Source organism: Bos grunniens, chromosome 26 (genome assembly GCF_055505025.1).
Source record: "Bos grunniens cultivar Pamir isolate PY7600 chromosome 26, Bosgru_T2T1.0, whole genome shotgun sequence".
In the NCBI taxonomy this organism is placed as follows: Eukaryota; Metazoa; Chordata; class Mammalia; order Artiodactyla; family Bovidae; genus Bos; species Bos grunniens.
The window spans coordinates 43351024-43370967 of record NC_141190.1 but is presented as its reverse complement, the minus strand read 5'-3'; the positions used below and the strand labels follow the sequence as shown (position 1 = coordinate 43370967).

General features: G+C 51.4%; 1 protein-coding gene across 5 annotated transcripts in view; it reads left to right on the top strand.

Annotated features, from left to right (window-relative positions):
• Window positions 1-4458: 4458 nt before the first annotated feature.
• The window catches only part of CPXM2 (carboxypeptidase X, M14 family member 2), a 136117-nt gene continuing 120631 nt past the window's right edge, over window positions 4459-19944 (top strand). For 2 of the 5 annotated variants that reach the window (XM_086377084.1, XM_086377080.1), the window contains exons 1-2: window positions 4459-4931; window positions 15893-15991. In XM_086377084.1, the coding sequence (XP_086233210.1) occupies window positions 4622-4931; window positions 15893-15991 (409 nt within the window). In that variant the 5' untranslated portion in view covers window positions 4459-4621. The remainder of the gene's footprint in view (window positions 4932-15892; window positions 15992-19944) is intronic. The other 3 variants (XM_086377081.1, XM_086377082.1, XM_086377083.1) reach the window with 3 other exon arrangements.

Here is a 19944-nt window from a genome sequence, read left to right as displayed (position 1 = left end):
ATGAAAGTGAAAGTGGAGAGTGAAAAAGTTGGCCTAAAGCTCAACATTCAGAAAACTAAGATCATAGGATCTGGTCCCATCACTTCATGGGAAATAGATGGGGGAACAGTGGAAACAGTGTCAGATTTTATTTTTGGGGGCTCCAAAATCACTGCAGATGGTGATTGCAGCCATGAAATTAAAAGATGCTTACTTCTTGGAAGGAAAGTTATAACGAACCTAGATAGCATATTGAAAAGCAGAGACATTACTTTGCCAACAAAGGTCCGTCTAGTCAAGGCTATGGTTTTTCCAGTGGTCATATATGGATGTGAAAGTTGGACTGTGAAGAAAGCTGAGCACCGAAGAATTGATGCTTTTGAACTGTGGTGTTGGAGAAGACTCTTGAGAGTTCCTTGGACTGCAAGGAGATCCAACCAGTCCATTCTGAAGGAGATCAGTCCTGGGTGTTCATTGGAGGGACTGATGCTAAAGCTGAAACTCCAATACTTTGGCCACCTCATGTGAAGAGTTGACTCATTGGAAAAGACCCTGATGCTGGGAGTGATTGGGGGCAGGAGGAGAAGGGGATGACAGAGGATGAGATGGCTGGATGGCATCACTGACTCGATGGACATGAGTTTGGGTAAACTCTGGGAGTTGGTGATGGACAGGGAGGCCTGGCGTGCTGCGATTCATGGGGTCGCAAAGAGCTGGACACGACTGAGCGACTGAACTGAACTGAGCTGAAGACTCTGTACAAGGGACGATGAAGAGCGCTCCTGTGTTTGCTGCCGGCTGATGTTCTGGGAGAGCTAAGCTGAGATGAGTATGTGAGTCGTGCACAGAGGGGTTGGGTTTCTACGGGCTGGGTAAGCAGTTTGGGTTCCTCAATAGGAGAGCAAGATTATAAATGGGTGTTTCAGGGAGAAAGTTGGTAGCTTCTCATGTGGGGTGAACAGCACGTCACAGAGACCAGAAGCAGGGGGACCTGCTAAGCAAGTGCTCCGGTAATCTGGGATGGGGTGCTGAACAATGGACCAGGTACTGCCAGTCGGAAGAGAGGAAGAGAAGATTAATGTCCCAGAAGAATCAACAGGACTAGGAAACACGTGGGCTGTCTTAGCAGGTAGAGTACAGATGGGGCAAAGTCTTCATCTGGGAAGCTGAAGCATGAGGACTCCTCCTTGACAGACAGGCTGGGGTTGAGAAGCAGGATGAGACTTGGTGAACAGGAGAATGAGGTCAGCTTGGCCACCCCTCGTCCTAAACTTGATGAACTCTGGCTGTGCCCTGAGCATTTCCAGGCGAGTCAGCCCTAGTGATGGAGAATCAGAGGAAGACAAAGGCGGCTCCAGGAACCGCACAGCGGGCTGCTACGTGTTGGGAGAACTGGCATCAGTGCCAATTCTTGTTCTATTTGTTCTGCTTGCTTTAATTATGTGCTTCTCCATGGAAAACAAACAAGCAAGCAATAACGCAGAGAACAGCGATTAGTGGGATTCATTTCCTGATTGAGGGATGTGTTGAGAATCACGTTTGAGTGGGACACTGATAGTTTACCAGATGCCACAGAGTAGGTGTATGCTATCTTAGTTACCTAAGGGGTGCCATGAAAGTAACATATTTTCAAAACCTTTGGGTTTGCGTCCATCAAGATGCAGGGTGTCTGACGTTAGCTGTTGGATTAACGCAGGAAAGCAGGGTTTAACCTGACTGGCAGTAGTTTACTTTGCATGTGTAGGTGACTCTGGGCCTCAGTTTCCTTCCCTGAAGAATGGGAGGGAGAAAGTTAGTCTCAAGCTTTAACTGTATCAGAATCATGTGAGGAGTTTCTAGACATGGCCGTGGCCAATCCCACCCCAGGAGACCCTGTGGGTCTGGGGTGGGGCTTGTATATTAGCCAGCTCTGGGGTCCCTGGTGGAGGCAGTGCAGGGGGGCAACCCTGCCTAGATGGAGGATTCCAGGCGATTCTCTTGCTTGTGCTTTGTATAGCCGGCTAGCTGGAACTTCTGGGTGTATCACTTGCTGACTTTTTGCCAATGAAGCTCTGTGTGGACTTATTTTTTGTCTGAAGTGCCTGGCTGTAGATAAAAGAGCCCCTTGAGTGAGCCCGGGAGATATATTCCAGAGGAGGGTGGGCAAGCATCCAGAAATGGGTCATGGACCAGCTCAGCCCAGGCCACTTGGAGAGTGGAGGGGGGAAGGAGGCCTTCTTCCTCTCTCACTCTGGAGACTTCTGCTGGCTCTGTGTTCCAGAATGTTCTGAGGGGTTCGACAACCAGGTCCAGGGACTCCCGACCCTCGGAGATAGGGCAGGGCCCACTTTAGCTGCATCTCCCACCCCGCAGCCATTCTGCTTTGGCTTAGGCCTGGAAGCCCAGAAGACCTGCCTTAAAGGGCAGCCTGGTCATTGCTCTAAGTGGGGACAAGGAGAGAAAATGAGCTGGTAAATGAGGGAGGCCAGAGGCAGAGGAGAGCCCAACTCTGCCCACAGTGTGGGCTCAAAAGTATAGCTTCAAAGAAAAGAGGAGGACTTGCCTGGCTGCCCAGACCCAGCTCAGTGGCACCCTGGAATGGCAGGATCCCAGGGACTGGCAGTGGACAGCCCAACCAAGGGTTGAGGGTCAGGCTGTCCCTGGGGTCAGCAGAAAAAGCCCCCAAAGACACTCCTGCCCAAATCCTGGGGCTCTGTGAATCGAGTAGGTTACCTGGCAAAATGTGAACGACGTCACCACCTTAAGAGAGGGGAATTATTCTGGATTATGAGTGGACCCATCTGATCACAGGACCACTTCAAGTAGAGAATTTTCCCCAGCTGGGAGGAGGGAAGATGTGGCAGAATGGGAGACAGCTGGGGCCACTGGAGTGACTCAGCATGCCAGCACTGGCTCTGAGATGCAGGGCACACGTGGGAGCACCAGAGAGAGAGGCTGCAAGGAGCTCCTCGCAGACGGCAAGAGAAGGCACACAGGCAGCTCCCCGGAGTGAAGACCGGCCAGTGAATGGGACCTCAGGGCTACCACCTCTGGGAACTGACCTCAGCCAGCGCCCGTGTGAGCCTGGAAGATTCTTCCCTGGAGGCCCCACTAGAGAAGGCAGCTTGTGAACTGGAGCCTGGATTTTAGCCTGGGGACGCCCACTCAGATTCTAACCTGTAGACCTGTCCCATAATAAGTATGTATTGTTTTAAACCACTAAACTTGTAGTAATTTGTTACAACCGCAATAGGCAGCCAGTGCAGGCCACACTTCCCCAATATCCCGGCCTGAAGGATGAACACAGAGTTTTACTGGGGGCAGGATGGTACTTTTTTCAAAAGGTAGTGAGCTCCCTGCCAGCCTGGTGGGCCCTGGAGCAGGAATCTGCTCACCTGATGACCCAAATGTGCCCTGTGGCTACCAGGATGGCAGTCCTAGGAGGGTTCCAGCTCTCTCCCCAGCCAGCAGAGTCACTTCTCAGACCAGATCAGGGCTCCTGGTGGCTCAGAGGGTGAAGAATCTCCCAGGGAGACCTGGGTTCGATCCCTGGGTCAAGAAGATCCCCTGGAGAAGGGAATGGGTACCCACTCCAGTACCCTTGCCTGGGAAATCTCATGGACAGAGGAGCCCAGAGGGCTACAGTCCATGGGGTCGCAAGAAGTCTGACACGACTGAGTCTAGCACTTAAGGACAGGAACTTCCAGGGATGCTAGGCCCCGCGGTGACTAACTTGACTCCAAGGAACCCTGGGGACCTGGGGACCATCCACGGTGCCTGAAATAAGATCACGGTCAGGTGAGGGGGAAAGGTTTGTCTGGCCAGTGGGGAACCCGTGTCTGGTGTGGAACCAGGGAAGAGGCAGGTGTCAGGAGAGCTGGAGGCTAGGCTCAGGGCTCTATTTGCTTTAGGACCTTGGGCCACCGGGGGTCACAGTTCCCCAACCTGTAAGGCAGCTGGAGCGCCCCTTCGGATGGACACTCCTTGGAATCTCTGGGGAAGCAGGCTCCCAGCACCGGCCGGCTTCTGAGGGAGGTGAGGGGAAGGGAAGCGGTTTGGAGACAGTTAACGGGATGGCCATGGCACCCCACTCCAGTACTCTTGCCTGGAAAATCCCATGGGCGGAGGAGCCTGGTAGGCTGCAGTCCATGGGGTCGCTAAGAGTCGGACACGACTGAGCGACTTCACTTTCACTTTTTCTCTTTCATGCTTTGGAGAAGGAAATGGCAACCCACTCCAGTGTTCTTGCCTGGAGAATCCCAGGGGCAGGAGAGCCTGGTGGGCTGATGTCTATGGGGTCACACAGAATCGGACACGACTGAAGTGACTTAGCAGCAGCAACGGGATGGATGGTTCCCAGGGCCAGCCACCGCGGGGTCGGCAGGAAAGGCAGGGAGGAGGGAAGGGCGGGGCCGGCCCCCCTGCGCCCGCCCCGAGCCTTGGCGCGCCCCTGCCCGCCTGGCCCGGCCCGGCCCAGCCCAGCCCGGCCCAGCCCAGCCCAGCCCAACCCGGCGGGCGGGTCACACGCGCCGCCGGCCGGCCGCCTCCGCACCCTGTGCTGCTGAGCGCCCGGTGCCCCTGCCCCGCGCCGCCGTCCGCGCCCGCCGCCCGCCCGGCGCTCCCGGCGCCCGCGACCCTGCCCGGGGCGCGGGGCGGAGCGGGCATGGCCCGCCGGGGGGCCGCCGCGCTGGTGCTGGCCCTCGCGCTCCTGGCGGTGGCCCCGGCCAGGGTCGGGGCCCGGGGCGCAGCCGTCGAGGACCCCAACGACGACGTGCAGGAGACTTGGAGCCTGGAGCCTTCCTACGCGCGCCGGGAGCCCGAGCCCGAGCCCTTCTCGCCGCCGCTGCCCGCGGGGCCCGGGGCGGGGGAGCGGGGGCCGCGGCCACCCCAGCCCAGGCCGCCCAAGAAGGCGACGACTAAGCCCAAGAAAGCTCCCAAGAGGGAGAAGTTGGCTCCGCAGACGCCTCGGCCAGGTAAGGTAACTCGCGGCGCTGGGCGGCCCGAGGGGGCGCCCGTGGCCGTGTGCCTGTCCCGGCGGTGGCCTGCCGGGTCTGGGGCGACAGCTGGCTTCCCTCTGCGTGTGTCTGGGATGAGAGAGCCCCGCGAACTGCCCCCATCGCGGCCCCCACCTCCTTAGGCACTGACCGCGCGTCCCGAGGCCCGTGCTAGCGCCCCAGAACTTAAACCTGACCAGCTGCCCTTCTCAGCTGCCTGGGGAGCGGGTCCCTCAGCGCCAAGTTTGAGATTTACTGGGAAAAGGATCTTACTGCCTACTTCTTCAGTCTTCTCTCAGGACGTTTTCTTGAGAGTGAATTTCCAATTTGGTAATGTGACCAGTGGGGGTCTGTTTTGGCATAGTGGCCTTCTGGGGAGAACTCAGCTGGCCGGCCCTTCCCCAGCCAAGGTCCCCTCGAAAGCTCCCCCCATCCTGTTTTCTGTGGGTCCCTTGAATCCTCTGCCCAGGAAGCGGTTAGGATGGCAGCGGTTCTGCTGGGGAGCCTTGGGCTGCAGCCCCAGGAGGGCCCGGGCTGCTGGACTTCAGGAAGCTCAGAGGCCCCCTCGGACCCACCCACCCCTCCCACCCCTCTCAAACGCACCCCCATGTTCTGCCTGCCGAGTCTTGGGGAAATAGCTTCCATTCAGTTTCTTACACTCTTTGTGAATAGAGGACTTTCTCTTAATTGTGTCCTGGGCTCAAATTGCAAAGGGCTGCGGTCCTAATATTTCAGGATTGAGGAGTGAGAGCAGGACTGTGGCCAAGCTCCCCGGCCTTGGAACGGCCTCCCTTGAAAGGAGCTTCGTGCCGGTGGTGGCACCGTTACACAGCTCCTGGCAGGAGCGCATCACCTTTGTCTGGTTAAACTCTTCACTGAGGATAGCAGGAGGCCGTGGGGAAGGAGCAGAGATGAGGGTCAGGAACTCCTAAGTCCTGGGGGCCATCGCAGCAGCAACTCTGCACTTACCTGGAGCGGGAGGGGTCCTGCCATATTCGAGTTAGTGTGCTGTGTGCTCACTCAGTCGCGTCTGACGCTTTGCCACCCCATGGACTGTAGCCTGCCAGGCTCCTCTGCCCAGGGGATTTTCCAGGCAGGAATACTGGAGTGGGTTGCCATTTCCTTCTCCAGGGATTTGAGTTTGTGGGTGACTGTGAACCTGCAGGCCCTTCTGTGAGTTGTTTCACCCTGCACAGAGCCAGCATTCCCCATATTTTCTGGGCAATTATGCCTATTAAGATTTGTAAAAACCACGCTGGTTTAATAATAGGAATGGAAGTGGGACAAGGCAGTCATATTTGTAGACCATTCGCTGTGACCCTGCTAGGAGTTTTATGGGCAACCATCTCACTTATTTCTTTCACGGGCTCCAAGGGGTGGATATTCTTGTTACTTTGCAGATGAGGAAACTGAGGCTCTGACCGTGTCAGCAGTCTGCTCAGGGTCACTCGCAAGGTGGTGTGGCAGCTTTGGAGGCCCTTCTCCTGTGCTTTTAACTGAAGGGCTTTTTTGTTTGGTCGTGTGAATCAAGCTGGGATGTGTTTTTGTTTTTTAGCATCTGCCATGTGGTTGGTGTGGCGCTGGGCATGGTGGGTCAAGTTGGGTGGGAGACACATCTGTTAGGTTCTGGTATGTACTGGGGGGTGGCCAGGCGGACGTGGGGGAAGCCCCAGGCTTGACTGAGAGTCTGAGGACTGCACTGCATCCCAGTCCTGGGGCTCAGTACTCAGCTTCTTGACCCCAGCATCTTCCTCTGCACGTGACGGCTGCCTCGCTTTACTCTGTCGCTTGTCCTAGGAGCTTTTCAACAAAAGCTTGTCGTGTGTCAGCTTGCGGTTGTTCTGGTCCCTTCTGGGCTGTTCATTATTCTGCAGGTCGTTACCAGGAACCTGCTCAGCATCAGGTGCAGGGTGAGGCCCTGGGGGAGGGGAGAGCAAAAAGACCCCGCCCCACTCTCCTGGAACACTCTGGAATGGGATGCTCAGAGGGTAGTTGCAGGTGTGTCGAGAGCAGTGTCGTTGATTCCCCAAACTGAACACAGGAAGCTCCAGAGACTCAACCTCCAGGCCTGCTACCATTTCAGGGTGTGTTTCTAATAAACAGTTTGGGGCTTTTTAGACTCCCCCTGCCCAACTCTGACAAGCAAAATGTGACCTTGATCCAATACTTTTAGCTCTGATCCTCCCCATCCTCATCTTTTTGGCCCTTGACCAGTGGAACCCTCTATCCTGAACCTGAAGTCAGAGAGGTCAGAGAGTCTGGTTAAGAATCACTTTGCTGAGGGCAGTTAGTGATAGTTTTGTGCAGTGAAATTACAGCAAGAGAAAATGATTTTGCCTCCCTTAAGGGGTGGCTTGATACAGGTACTGCTCCTTTCCTGGTGGCTCAGTGGTAGAAAATCCACCTGCCAGTGCAGGAGGCATGGGTCTGATTCCTGGGCTGGAAATGGCAACCCACTCCAGTACTCTTGCCTGGAAAATCGCATGGACGGAGGAGTCTGGGGGGCTACAGTCCATGGCGTCGCAAAGAGTTGGACACAACAGAGCAACTAGACAACAACACACGTGATGTAACAGAAGCATTCATCTCTGTGTTGGACCATTTCATCAGCAGAGTGCACTAATATCTTAGGACGGCATTTATAGTATTCTTAGGGGCCACAGTGGGAATGTTTACTGTGAGCTTTTGGACTGGGTGGGTGGTGCACTGTCTAGGCACTGAGGTGGGAGTGAGGGGTTAGATTTAGAGAAGAAGAATGTAAGAGCACGTATAATTTGCTCATTGAGAATTTTCTCATGTGCTTTGTCTTCCCAGATGATAAAATATTTGCCACATAGCTTGTATCGTACATAAAGGCTGGGCTCAAGAGAAGATGGGAGGTAGATGCTCTGTGTCTCTGGGTCTAGGGGGAGTCTTGTCTGAATCCCATAGGAAGGTTTACTTAAGGGGCCAAGGGCATTGGGCATTCGATCTTGGTGTGAGTTTGGCTTTGACTCTTGGCTGTTTTTTTCATGCCACCAATGTGCAATGGCTTTCACGGGCCGACATTCTCCTGGAAGTGGCTTGGATAGCTGAATCTTTTGGTTAATTGAGAGTATTGCATTTTTCCATGAGTGACTGATGGATTCCAGAGTAGAGCCCTTATGTACCGAATAGAGTGGAATCTTACATTTTTTGAAGGTTTTTATTTGGAAATAAGTATAGACAGGAAGGAAATTGTAAACATAGTGCAGAGAGATCCTGTGTACCCTTCTTCCAGCTTTCCCCAATGATAGCACCTTTTAGAACTACAGTACAGGATTTCTCCACCTTGGGAGTATTGACATTGTGGGGTTGCCGTGTGTGTGTGTGTGTGTGTGTGTGTGTGTGTGTGTGTGTGTATGGGGAAGGCTGTCTTGTGCATGGTAGGATGTTTAGCAACATGCCTGGCCTTGACCCACAAGGTGCTACTAGCACCCTCCTCCGAGTTGTGACAACTAAAAATATCTCTAGACATTGTCACATGTCACCAGTGGGCTAAGGATCACTGCTATATACAGTATCAAAACAGAAATATGACATTGGTACAATACTTTTAACTTTCAGAGGATGTGCTGTCGCTTCAGTCATGTCCCACTCTGTGTGACCCTAAGAACTGCAGCCTTCCAGGCTCCTCAGCCCATGCCTTGGTTTCCAGGCAAGAGTACTGGAGTGGGTTGCCACTTCCTTCTCCAGGGGACCTTTCCCACCCAGGGACTGAACCTGTGTCTCTTACGTCTAACTTGCGTTGGCAGGCGGGTTCTTTACCACTAGCATCACCTGACATTCCCCAGTTTTCGTGTGCACTTTTGTGTGTGTGCGGGGGTGTGTGTATGAGAGTGTGTGTGTGTGTGTAGTTCTGCACTGTTTCACATCTATAGATTCACAGAACCAACCCCCACCCCATCAGGATACAGGACTGTGGAATTCCTTGTCTGTGATTGAGTAGGACTCAGTCTCGTACAGTTTCTGAGGCCCTCGTTGTGAACATCAGCAAATCCCAGAATTGTAGATCTTCAAGGAACCTAAGTGTTCATTGTAAGCAAATTCTTATTCATTGCAAGATCCTGCCAGCAGGCTACTTGGTGTTAAAAATCGGTTGAAGAAGACTATTTAGGTGATACTAACTTTAGTAGTTCATGAAGTGGGCAGGCAGTCTCCGTGTGGGGAATGGCAAATGGGGCAGAAGGCAGGAAGTTTTTATAGAACAAAGAGCAAGGAGAAGAAAATAGAAAATATCTGGTTGGCTGGGGTGACACAGTCAACTTTGTTTGGGGTGAGAAGACCCAGAGTTGACCTGGCATTTGGGAATTAACTGGATACTTCTGGTCAGGAAGGGATTGTTTGTGCCAAGAAGTTTATGTAAGTTTAAATTTGGTAATGTGGCATCGTGGGCAAAAGCAGCTCCATCTTGGGCTTCTACATTGGTCTAGGCGCCTATGTTTCCACTGACGGGTGCTCACCACCTTGAAAGGCTGCCTGTTCATTGGATAAATAGTACTGATTGCTAGAATGTTCTTCCTCACAAGGACCTGGCAAGCTGCTTTTCTCTAATTCCATTTATTCAACTGTCTCTCGCCAAATTCAATATTTTCTAGACCCCTGCAGTTGGAGGTCCAAAGAATGAGTCTCTGGGCCCCATTTTCATCATCCTAGGGTGAAGAGTGAGATGCGGGACCACAGTCTGGGCATGCGAGTGGATGTGGGGTGTACTTTCCATGTCATCTCCAAATTGATGGCTTTGGTTTGGAACCATACTCCTCTTAGAGGGAAAAAATAGGCATCAGAGAAGTAAACCATAGTTACATAACTGACTCGCTTTGCTCGCTGTCCCAAGAGGTCGTGAAAAACAGATGAGTTCATAAACAAGACTCAGTAGGTGATTTGAAGATGTTTTATTCTCCTTCTTCCCTTGGGCTGGAAGTAGCCTTGAACTTTTGGGTTCCTACATGTTGGTTGCTTCCTTCAAGGGCTGGGGAGCATGCACGTCTATTGGAACACACGCTCGCCTGCATCACACCCATGGCTCTGACCCTCTGTCTCGAGCCCGTGGAATTCACAGAGTGGGCAGCGAGCCACGTTTGTTGGTGTGTCTGTGCCCAGAATTGGCAAGTTTGTACTTTGTCCTGTGTTCTACTCTGGCCCGGGAAGGGGAGGGGCTGGTGATAATCAGAGAGCTGTTATATGAGCATATTTGGTTGTAAACAAAGTCCTTTCTGTTATGCGTTGCCAGCTAGTTGCTGGAAAGAGCTTCACTTTTAAGCTTTTGCTTCAGCACCCTTCAGGGCTTCTTGCGCGCTTCGCCCTTCGGTTGGAAATGCCATCTCTTGGGCCAAGCTGGAGTGTGAGGATTAGGAGCATGTGTTTGTAAATGTTTCCCTGCATACTTTAAAAGCAATCACAAGGCTATAGGCACACCTAAACAAATAGCAAGAAATCTTTGCATCATGGTATTATATGCTCTCTGGAAGAGTTAAATCCATTTTTTTTTTTTTTTGTCCAGATCAACTTCCTAGAGAATTCCAAGGGAAAGGACTTTTTATAGAAAAGGTCTTTCTTCTCATGTGCATCAGCAAACAGCTTTAAGACACCACCTCTGTTTCCAACATGCTTTCCAAAGTCAACTCTTCATGCTGGCACATCTCCCCACTGTGCCTGTGGTTGTAGAAACCCAGGCTTGTGTGTGGGTGATGAAGGGGCAGACACCTGTGTGTTTGGAGAAGCTGGGTTGGAGGCCTGGCTTCTGAAGATAGCCGTTGTGTTTCCTGTGTGCTCTGAGCATCCCTGACTGCCGGCTCTCACGGAGGACAGTGTCTTAGGTCTCATGGCAACAGCAGCCTGGGCCCTGGAATCCGGATTTTTTTTTCTTTTTTGGCCCTGCTTCATGGCGTGCAGGATCTTAGTTCCTCAATCAGGGATCGAACTCTTGCCTGCTGTAGTGGAAGCACAGAGCCTTAAGCGCTGGACTGCCAAGGAAGTCCCTGGGAACCTGGAATTCTGAGGTGGGGGTCTTCTCCGGATGTCCCCGAGGTGGTCAGGGAGCCTGAGTTCTCAGGCTTGGTGTCTCCAGCAGTGGCTCTGCCCTCTCTGGCCTTCTGAGGTTCCTCTTGCTTCCCTGGGATCATGAAACCCATAAAATCAGGGTGCCTTGGAATGGCCACGGGAAGGGCTCGTGTCTGTAACTGATTGGCATCCCATTGGCTACTGATCTGGGCATCATAGGAATGTCAGAGCCACACAGGACACCTTCAGGTGTTAATTCAAGGCTCTACGTCAGACTTTTATGGAATACTTGGTTCATGAGAGGCACGAGTAAGGGTTTGGCAGAGGTTGTTCAGGATTCAGAGAGATTCAGAATCTGGCTGTGCCACTCGTGGGCACAGGTGACATCTTCACGTCTTGAATTCATCACTGTGACGGGGAGTAATAACAAGAAGCTTCCTGAGGTGGTGTGAGGTTAGAAGGTCAAGGCACAGCCTCCCAGTCTCTTGAGGGATGGGTGAGAGGCAGCTTCGACACAGGGTCTCCAGGTGCCCCAGCCACGTTGAGTCCTGATGGCTTCCTGCCAGCATTGCAGCTCAGGTTGTTGGCATCTCCTTCTTCGAGTCTCACTGTCTTCCCTTCTTCATTTGTGATTCAGGAAATAATCACCTCCCCCGGTCACTCCTGCAGCACAAAGCCTTGTCCCCGGCTGGTTCCAGGCAGAACCCAAACTGAGACTGCAGATGCCTGCAGTGCCCCTGGCAGGGCCTGGCACACCCACCTTGCTGCTGTTCTGGGAGTGTCTCTTTGAAGGCTGAGGGCTTCTTACTTGGTTGTACGTCAGCAAAGTAGCTGCCACTGCCCAGAGGCTGGGATGGGCTGTCCCTTCTGCCCCAGGGACCCTGGTGGAGACCAAGTCGTCTGAACAAAAGGCCGGCCCATAGAGGGCCAGGGGCTGACTCGAAGGTTTCCCAGGGAAGACAAGGCTGAGTGGGGGATGGGGGTATGGGTGGGAAGAAGCGCTTGTGAGGGATTGATTGGCTGGTTGGTTGATTGATCGATAGACTTTGGTCCAGTCCTGGTTAAAAAAAAAAAACAAAAAAAAAACTTGAGAAATTACACCCGATGCCTCGGTCTCCAGCTCAGACCTTCCAGGTCGCTAGTTAACCGAAGCAAGCACATCCTTCCTCCACTCAACCTTTTGGTCCCCAGGCTTTTACCTGATCCCTGGGAAACCTGTTCCCACCAGGACCTTGGCTCTCTCAGGTTTGGGATCTGGAAGAGGGCACAGGGCAGTCCCCGCCCCGTGTCGAGCCTTTTCCTGCTAACGAACACAGGGAGCTCCAGTTTCTAACCGCTTAGTTTGGGTTTTTCACGTCCTCCTGCAACATCCTCCTTGGTCCTGTGGTATTTGAGAAAGTGAAATTATCGTCTGTCACAGTGCAGCGAGGTGGCCTCTCTGGGGAGCTTCGAGAACCCTCAGTGGCTTGGGGCCAGGACCTTCCTCCCCTGGTGGGGTCCTTCCCGAGAGCTGGTGAGGGGCTCAGGGCTCAGGGCTGCATCCTTCAGGACAGAGAGAGAGTGCTGATGCTCCCGGGCTGGAATTTCCTGGGGAAAATGCAAATATGCAGCAAAGAATTTTTTCAGTTTCTGGGGCTGCTACTGTAAGCTCCTTGTATATCGGGAGGGGGGAATATAGTTTCCTATCAACCAAGAAGCTTGATATTTATCACCATGGACTAGAATAGAATATGCAGCCCCCACTGGCAATTCCGTTTGCTACTTTTAAGGAATTCGGTTTTGTCATGCAGCCCAGATGGAGATGTTGATTTGGCTCCGGCTCCTCCTCTGAGCACTATTTCCACTTCTCTCCTTTCATCTCTACAGACCATATGCTGCCTTTCTCGCTGCAAGAGAAGAGGTTGGGAAGGGCCTAGGCCTGGCATAGGGCTCCCACTCTGCCGCCTCCTGGCTCTCTCAGTGACCTTGGGAGGGTCTCTTCTCCTCTGAGCCTCTGTGTTCCCATCTGTAGGGTAATGTTCACAGCGAGTTTCCTGCCCTCGATGGGTATCTGCCAAGACGGAACGTTTCAATCCATGAGAACCTATATGTGTGTCCAGTTGCTCAGTTGTGTCCGACTGCTTGTGAGCCCATGGACTGTAGCCCACCAGGCTCCTCTGTCCATGTGATTATCCTGGCAAGAATACCAGAGTGGGTTGCCCTTTCCTCCTCCAGGGCATCTTCCTGATCCAGGGATCCAACCCACATCTCCTGCGTCAGCAGGCGGATTCTTTACCGTTGAGCCACAGAGGAAGCCCTAATCTATGAGAGGATGCCTTGTAAATTGTGACTCATGGGCCACGTGTCGGCTGTTACTTGCCCAGCCACTGGGATGGTGCTCTGTGACCGTGGGAACTCGGGACTCATGTGAACAATGAGAAGAGGGAGGTTGTCTTTTATTCACTGGTCACCGCCGGTCAGGCACTGCCCTAGGTGCTTGGATATATGGCGTCCGTGTGCGCCCCATGACTTCCAGCGAGGCAGGTAGCATGTCTCCTTATTTCAAACTGATGAGGGGATGGAGCACAGGAGGGGAGAGGTGGGTTCCTTGAGGACACATGTGGTCGGTGCAGTGGCAGAGCCTGTCTGCCTGGGGCTGGAATCACATCTGTAGGTAACTATCCCAGAAGTAGATCTTCCTAGAGAAGGTGGCAGGGGCCCTGCCTGTTTCTGCTTCTTTGCCACTCCCTGTGGGGACTCTGTTTCCCACATGTTGATCTCAGGGGTAACAGGACATCTGCCCCACATCTGGGCCGTTCTTGGCTTCCCAGAGCTGAGTGCAGGGCGAGGGTCCAGCCCAGGGGAGTGAGGCTGAGTGCGTCTGCAGGACCGCGTTCTCTGACTCCGTCTCCCGTGTTGTCCGCTATGGCCCCAGAGAGGGTGACTTGGCAGAGGGAGGGCCTGCGATGAATGTCCGGCTTCTGGGAAATGTTGGATGGAATGTTGTTCCCCAGAACTTTGGCTTTTTCCTCTTACATTGTGTAAAACTTCCCCGCCGCCCCCTCCCCTGCCCCCGCCACCACCATTTTATCTTTCTGCCAGATCAGACTCTTCCTTCTCAAAAGTTATGGCGCCCAATTTTCCAAACAATCAAGATTTTTACCGACTCACCATCAGGCTCTTTCGGAAGAAGTCGTCTTTGGAGATCACTGGCTGTGACATCCCTCCCCACGAGAATGGGACAGACGCCAGGTGATATCAGGCTGATGTCATCAGCTATACTCGGGTTGGCAGCCTTCCTCCTCTGGCCTTTCTGAGTGTTTTGGTTTTTTGATTTCCCTGACCCAAGGAGGACTCTTAATTTTGTGATTTTTTTTTTTTAGCTTATATTACAAATGAAAGATACACCCAGCAGGTATCACCTAAGAATATGATGGAAAGAGAATTGCCCTTGGCCAGGCATGATGCACCCTTGACTTTTTTGATGATGTTTTCTTGATAAATCTCTCTTCTCTTTTTTGGTGACTCTAGAATTTAATCTGAAATGACTTCATTAATTGGCACAATCCACTTGATGTTTTTGGTATTTCAGCTTGTTTCTCAAAGTCCAAACTAAGTATCTTTCTCCATAGACCCTCCCCTCCCCTTATTTTTGCCTCGTTGGTCATTCACTGACTCATAATCATTCATGATCATTTGTTCATCACAGGCTTAACCAGACTCTGGAGGGAGAGCATGAGCAAAATCAGACGCAGGTCCTGCCTCCATGCACAGAACAACATGTGTTGTATGTGTGTGATGATGTTATCCCAGACCGGGGAGCAGAGCTGTAGTGGGGGCTGCTGACACCCGCCCCACCCCCCACCCCGCCAGGTCCTCTTCCCACCCAGGCATGCCCCTCCCACAGCTGCTGGGGCTTGGCTGTGATGACTCACAGCTACTCCGTTCTCTGGAGCTTGACCCTTGGAAGGTGACTTCTCCTACCCCCAGTAGATCAGTCTGTAGCCAGAGACCAGCCAGCATAGGAAAGGTGGCCCCTTGTCTCATGGTGGGACCAACACTCTGTGCAGTGTCAGCTCCAGAGCTCCCCGTGGCGTCAGGCTGAGTCAGATTCTCGCTGGGAGCCCAGCCTAGCTTAGCTCCTGCCTCTACCTCATCTTGCTTCCTCCCACGTTTTCTCCTTAGACCCCACCTTGGTACATTACATGCACGGAACCCCTGCCTCAGGCTCCGCATAGAAGCAACTTGACCAGAGACACGTGCTGTCAGAGCCCATCAAAGGAGGCAGTGATCTAGGTGGGCAGTTCAGGAAGGCCATCTCAAGGAGGGCATGGTTGAGCTGGGATTTGCAAGATCAGAGGAAGTGAAATAGGTGAAGAGTGAATGGAAGGATGCTGCAGAGGAGAAACAACATATACTGAGTTCTGGTGGACAGAAAATATGATCTGAAGGCTGAAAAGAAGCTGGTGTTTGTGAGCAGAGAGAGAGCCCCTCCAGGTACTCAACTGGGGCCTTGGAGAGAATTAGGTGGGAGGAGCCCAGCATGGTAGGAAATCTAGCTCCAGGCTCAGAGGCCTGAAGTTCCAGCTCCGTTTTATCCATTTCATCAGTTAAATGTAGTGTTACTCCTGGAGTGCCAGGGAGGGTCAAAAGTACCCCCACAGGACGTTTTGCAGCCTCTGAATAGCGGCCACCTGCAGATGTGCCTTGCTTGTTACCGTGTTTATTTCCCTGGGCATTCACCATAACACACTTCCTTTCCTGTAACCACCAGCCTCTCAGAGTTCAAGGTGCCATCACTAGGGTCTGGGGAGGCAGAGGGTGGAGATGGTTGCTTTGCAGGAGAAGATGGTTGAGTCTCACCATTCTGGGATGACTCTGATACATGGGAAAGTAAAGGCATCTCTCTTGCTCTCTCTCTCTCTCATTTATTTTTTAAGGTAAAAATATCAACAGAAAAGGCATGAGAACCAAGAGCTCTGAGAAGGCTGCCAGTGATGATCACGGCGTCCCCCTGGCCCGTGACGCTGTCCGAGAGGGTGAGTGAGGTCCCTGATGTGCCTTCTGCCCCAGCTCAGTCTCTGGCCCTGGGAGGACACGGGCCCGGACACAGTAGCCAAGTTCTGAGTGGAGGGGGATGGGCCTGGGGTCGTCTGCCTCTTCTGAACCATTCGTGGGTGAGGAATGAAGACATGCACATCCCTTCTCTTCTGCGTGTACACTAACTACACAGTCATTGAGTAACTCAAACTCATCAGCTTGACTGAGGTCATTTCTGAATTTCCTGGAGCTCTCGGTTGCCTTCTCTGCTCTTCCCTCACCTCCTCTCCCTTGAAGACAACCTCATTTCCTTTCCTGTGGGGCCTCATAGCTGCCCACAGCCTTGTGTATACATTTATTATCACCCAACAAAACCCAGAGCCTCCAGGGTCAGAGGTCAAGTCTTCAACTCCCAAAGCACGTGATGCTAGGCCTGGTGTTTTACAGTCATGTAAAAATATTAGTCCTTCAATTACTTACTTCCGGATAGTCAAAGCCATTTGTTCTAGACTCACGGACAAGCTCTGGCTAATATTATTATTATTAACCATCACCACTGTTGTATGTTACTCTGAATTGTGGTATTTCCCAAGACATTTCTGCTGACATTCGTGATACTGAACATGTACTAAGCACTTGAGCTCTCAGTACTTGCTGTGCACTGGGCCTCTTACTTCACATCTCCTGATGTCCTTCTGAGTCTTGTGGATGGTCTTATTATTATCGTTATTATTACCGTCATCATATCACAGATGAGGAAAATGAGACTCAGTAATATGGGTCATTTGCCTACCGTTATGTGGCCTTCAGTTTGTAAAACAAGGATTTGAACTCCAGATTTTCTGATTCTAAGCGTTCTGCTTAGCAGCACAGCTGCTTGACATATATAGAGCATTTCACAAATTTACATTTATAGAGGCAGGATCCGCTTTTGGCTGCCATGTGAGCCCATAAACCGTGTAACAGAGTTGATTGTCACAAAGGGAATTGTATGTTCCCTTAGGCACATTGTGATGATTTGGGGTTGGGTTTCTAACCAAGAATTTGCCATCAAAGAAATCATAGATAGGACTAACAGCACATCCTAAAATAAAAACAGAAGTTCCACAGCAGTGAACTTCTGCAACCACTTAATATATGGGAATTCTATTCTGTCGTAAAGTGGGCGGGCGAGCCCTGGGCTCATCGCCCTTGGGAGGACCCAGCATGTCCGGAGGGGGTGTGGAGGACTCAGGGGTGCTGGGGCTGTGTTTCTGTGGGTTTGCCCTGAGAGTGGAGTCCTTTGGGGTTTCCACTCTGTGGGTGGTAATGAGATTCCCACATTGGGTGGGCCTCGGCATGACTTTTTGTCCCTTGGCCCCAACAGGCTGATAAAACACCAGCTGTTTCTCCAGATTACAAGCCACGGGGCTAGAGGGGCTTCTGGTCTGGCCTTCCCTCTCTGGGTTCTGTTGCTGTCAGATCTGGGACCAGAGAGTTCTTTCTTGTCTTGTTCATTCTTTGATGCTTTCAAAAGTATTTTAAAAAATATTTTTCCAGATTTATTTTTTAGTAGCTTTAGCACAAGGGCTGGTTTGAATTATCATATTTCTTCATTACCAGAGTTGGAAGTTGTTATAAATTCGAAAGGCATTTTCACAAAGATTTTTCTTTTTCAATTTATTGAGTCGAAGTATAACTGATTCGCTATGTCGTTTTGGTTTATCATGTACAGCAAAGTGATTTTATACATACGTACACATAAATATATATATATTCTTTTTCACATTCTTTTCCATTATGGTTTATTACATGATGCTGAAAATAGTTCCATATACTGTACAGAAAGACCATGTGTTTAGAAAGATCACTTAGAATTTTTAAAAAATCTTGCTTTGTTGTTTATCACAAAGACTTTTCAAGGCCCATTTCTGTACACAAATACATGTACACACACACACACACACACACACAGACACGCGCACACTGAAGTCTGAACTTGTCCCCTGTTCTGCCACACGCCCATTCCCCGTCTCCCACTCTGGATGACAGGATTGTTCCCCTGACCTTAACCTCAGAGCCCTGTCTGAACAGTTGGGACCCCATTCTCAAAGGCAGCCTTTCTGGCTCTGATTCACTGAGTGTCCTAGATGTGATTTTGGCCTGTGGACTTTATTCATAATGTTCTTTTATTAAAATGAAATTGAGAAATTGAGGAAAACCCTGGAGGGAAGAAAAGCTGCAGGGGCCCTAATGTGCAGATACAGGAGGGAGAAGGATGGTGATGAGGGGAGGTCGTGTGCAGGAGGCAGGTGGCACAGCCATTGGGGAACATGGGTCTGGACCAGGAGGGGTCACCTCGAGGTGGAGCTGGGCAGAACAGGGCCTCAGATGGGCAGCTGGGTAGGCTCAGGACCCCCTGTCCATCATTCTCTCAGCATCTCCTCTGGTCGTGCTGAGGCCTTGCTGAAGATGTGGCAGAATGACGGGGTGGGGAGGATGGTTGTCATCTACATCATGTCCAAGGTGGCAGGTGGCATTTGCTTCATTTTCAGGGTGGTGGGCAGAGCAGATATTAAGCACACTGAGCTATGTGAGTGGATGGCATCAAAGGGCTCGGGTCAGATGTGGATTTGAAACCACACAACCCAGATTGGGGCTTGAACCCACTGGCTTTCAGGTCCTGTCTCAGGGCTTACTGAAACTCAGGTTCTTTACGTCTCATCACAGAAAGAATTCAGTGAGAGACAAAGCGATAGGTAAGAAGTAGATTTATTTAGAGAGACACACATTTCAGAGACAGAGTGTGGTCTCTCTCAAAAAATGAGAAGGGCTTTGGGAGGAATACCCTGCACAGACAGAGTGTGGGCCATCTCAGAAGGTGAGAAGCCCCAAAATGCGGGGTGGTTAGTTTTTTTGGCCTGGGTAATTTCATAAGCTAATGAGTGGGAGGATTATTCCAATTGTTTTGGAGAAGAGGGCTGAGATTTCCAGGAATTGGGCCAGCCCCCACTTTTTGGAGGTTTATGGTCCGCCTCAGAACTGTCACGGCTCCTGGGTTGTGTCATTTAGCAACTAATATGTTACAGGGACAGGCTTTCCTGGTGACTCAGTGGTAAAGAAGCTGCCTGCAAATGTTGGAGACATGGGTTTGATCCCTGGGTCAGGAAGATCTCCTAGAGCGGGGAAAGGCTACCCACTCCAGTATTCTTGCCTGGAGAGTTCCATGTACAGAGGAGCCTGGTGGGCTACAGTCCATGGGGTCGCAGAGTCAGACACAACTTAGCAATGAAACAACAAATTACAAGGAGAGTATGATGAGTTTCAAGGTCCTCTGGAAGTTGACTTCTGCCATCTTGTACCTGGTTGGTTCTAACCAATTTTTGTCGGAGAGTCCCTTCTTCTGCCAGGAGGTAAAACCAGTCAGTCCTAAAGGAAGTGAACCATGAATATTCATTGGAAGAATTGACGCTGAAGCTGAAGCTCCAGTAATTTGGCCACCTGATGGGAAGAGCCGACTTATTGGAAGAGACCCTAGTGCTGAGAAAGATTGAAGGCAAAAGAAGAAGAGGGCAGCAGAGGATGAGATGGTTAGGTAGCATCACCAACTCAATGGACATGAATTTGATCAAAATCTGGGGGACAGTGGAGGACAAAGGAGCCTGGTGTGCTGCAGTTCATGGGGTCACAAAGAGTTGGGCATGACTTAGCGACTGAACAACAACAATGGCTATGTCATTCTTTTAAAGCTTGTGCCCTGCTCCCTTCCCTCCTGTTTCGGACTCACCCTGAGAGAGTCTTAGTTTTAAGGGAGAGATTACGTACATGGCTGTCACCGTGACTAAGGATTAGCGTCATCTGTGGCAAGTCTCCAAAATACATCTTGGATATTGTTCTTTAATAGCATATGCAGTGGTTGAATTACTGGTGTAGCCTTCACATCTCTATAAATCTACAGCCTTTGCCATTTGAC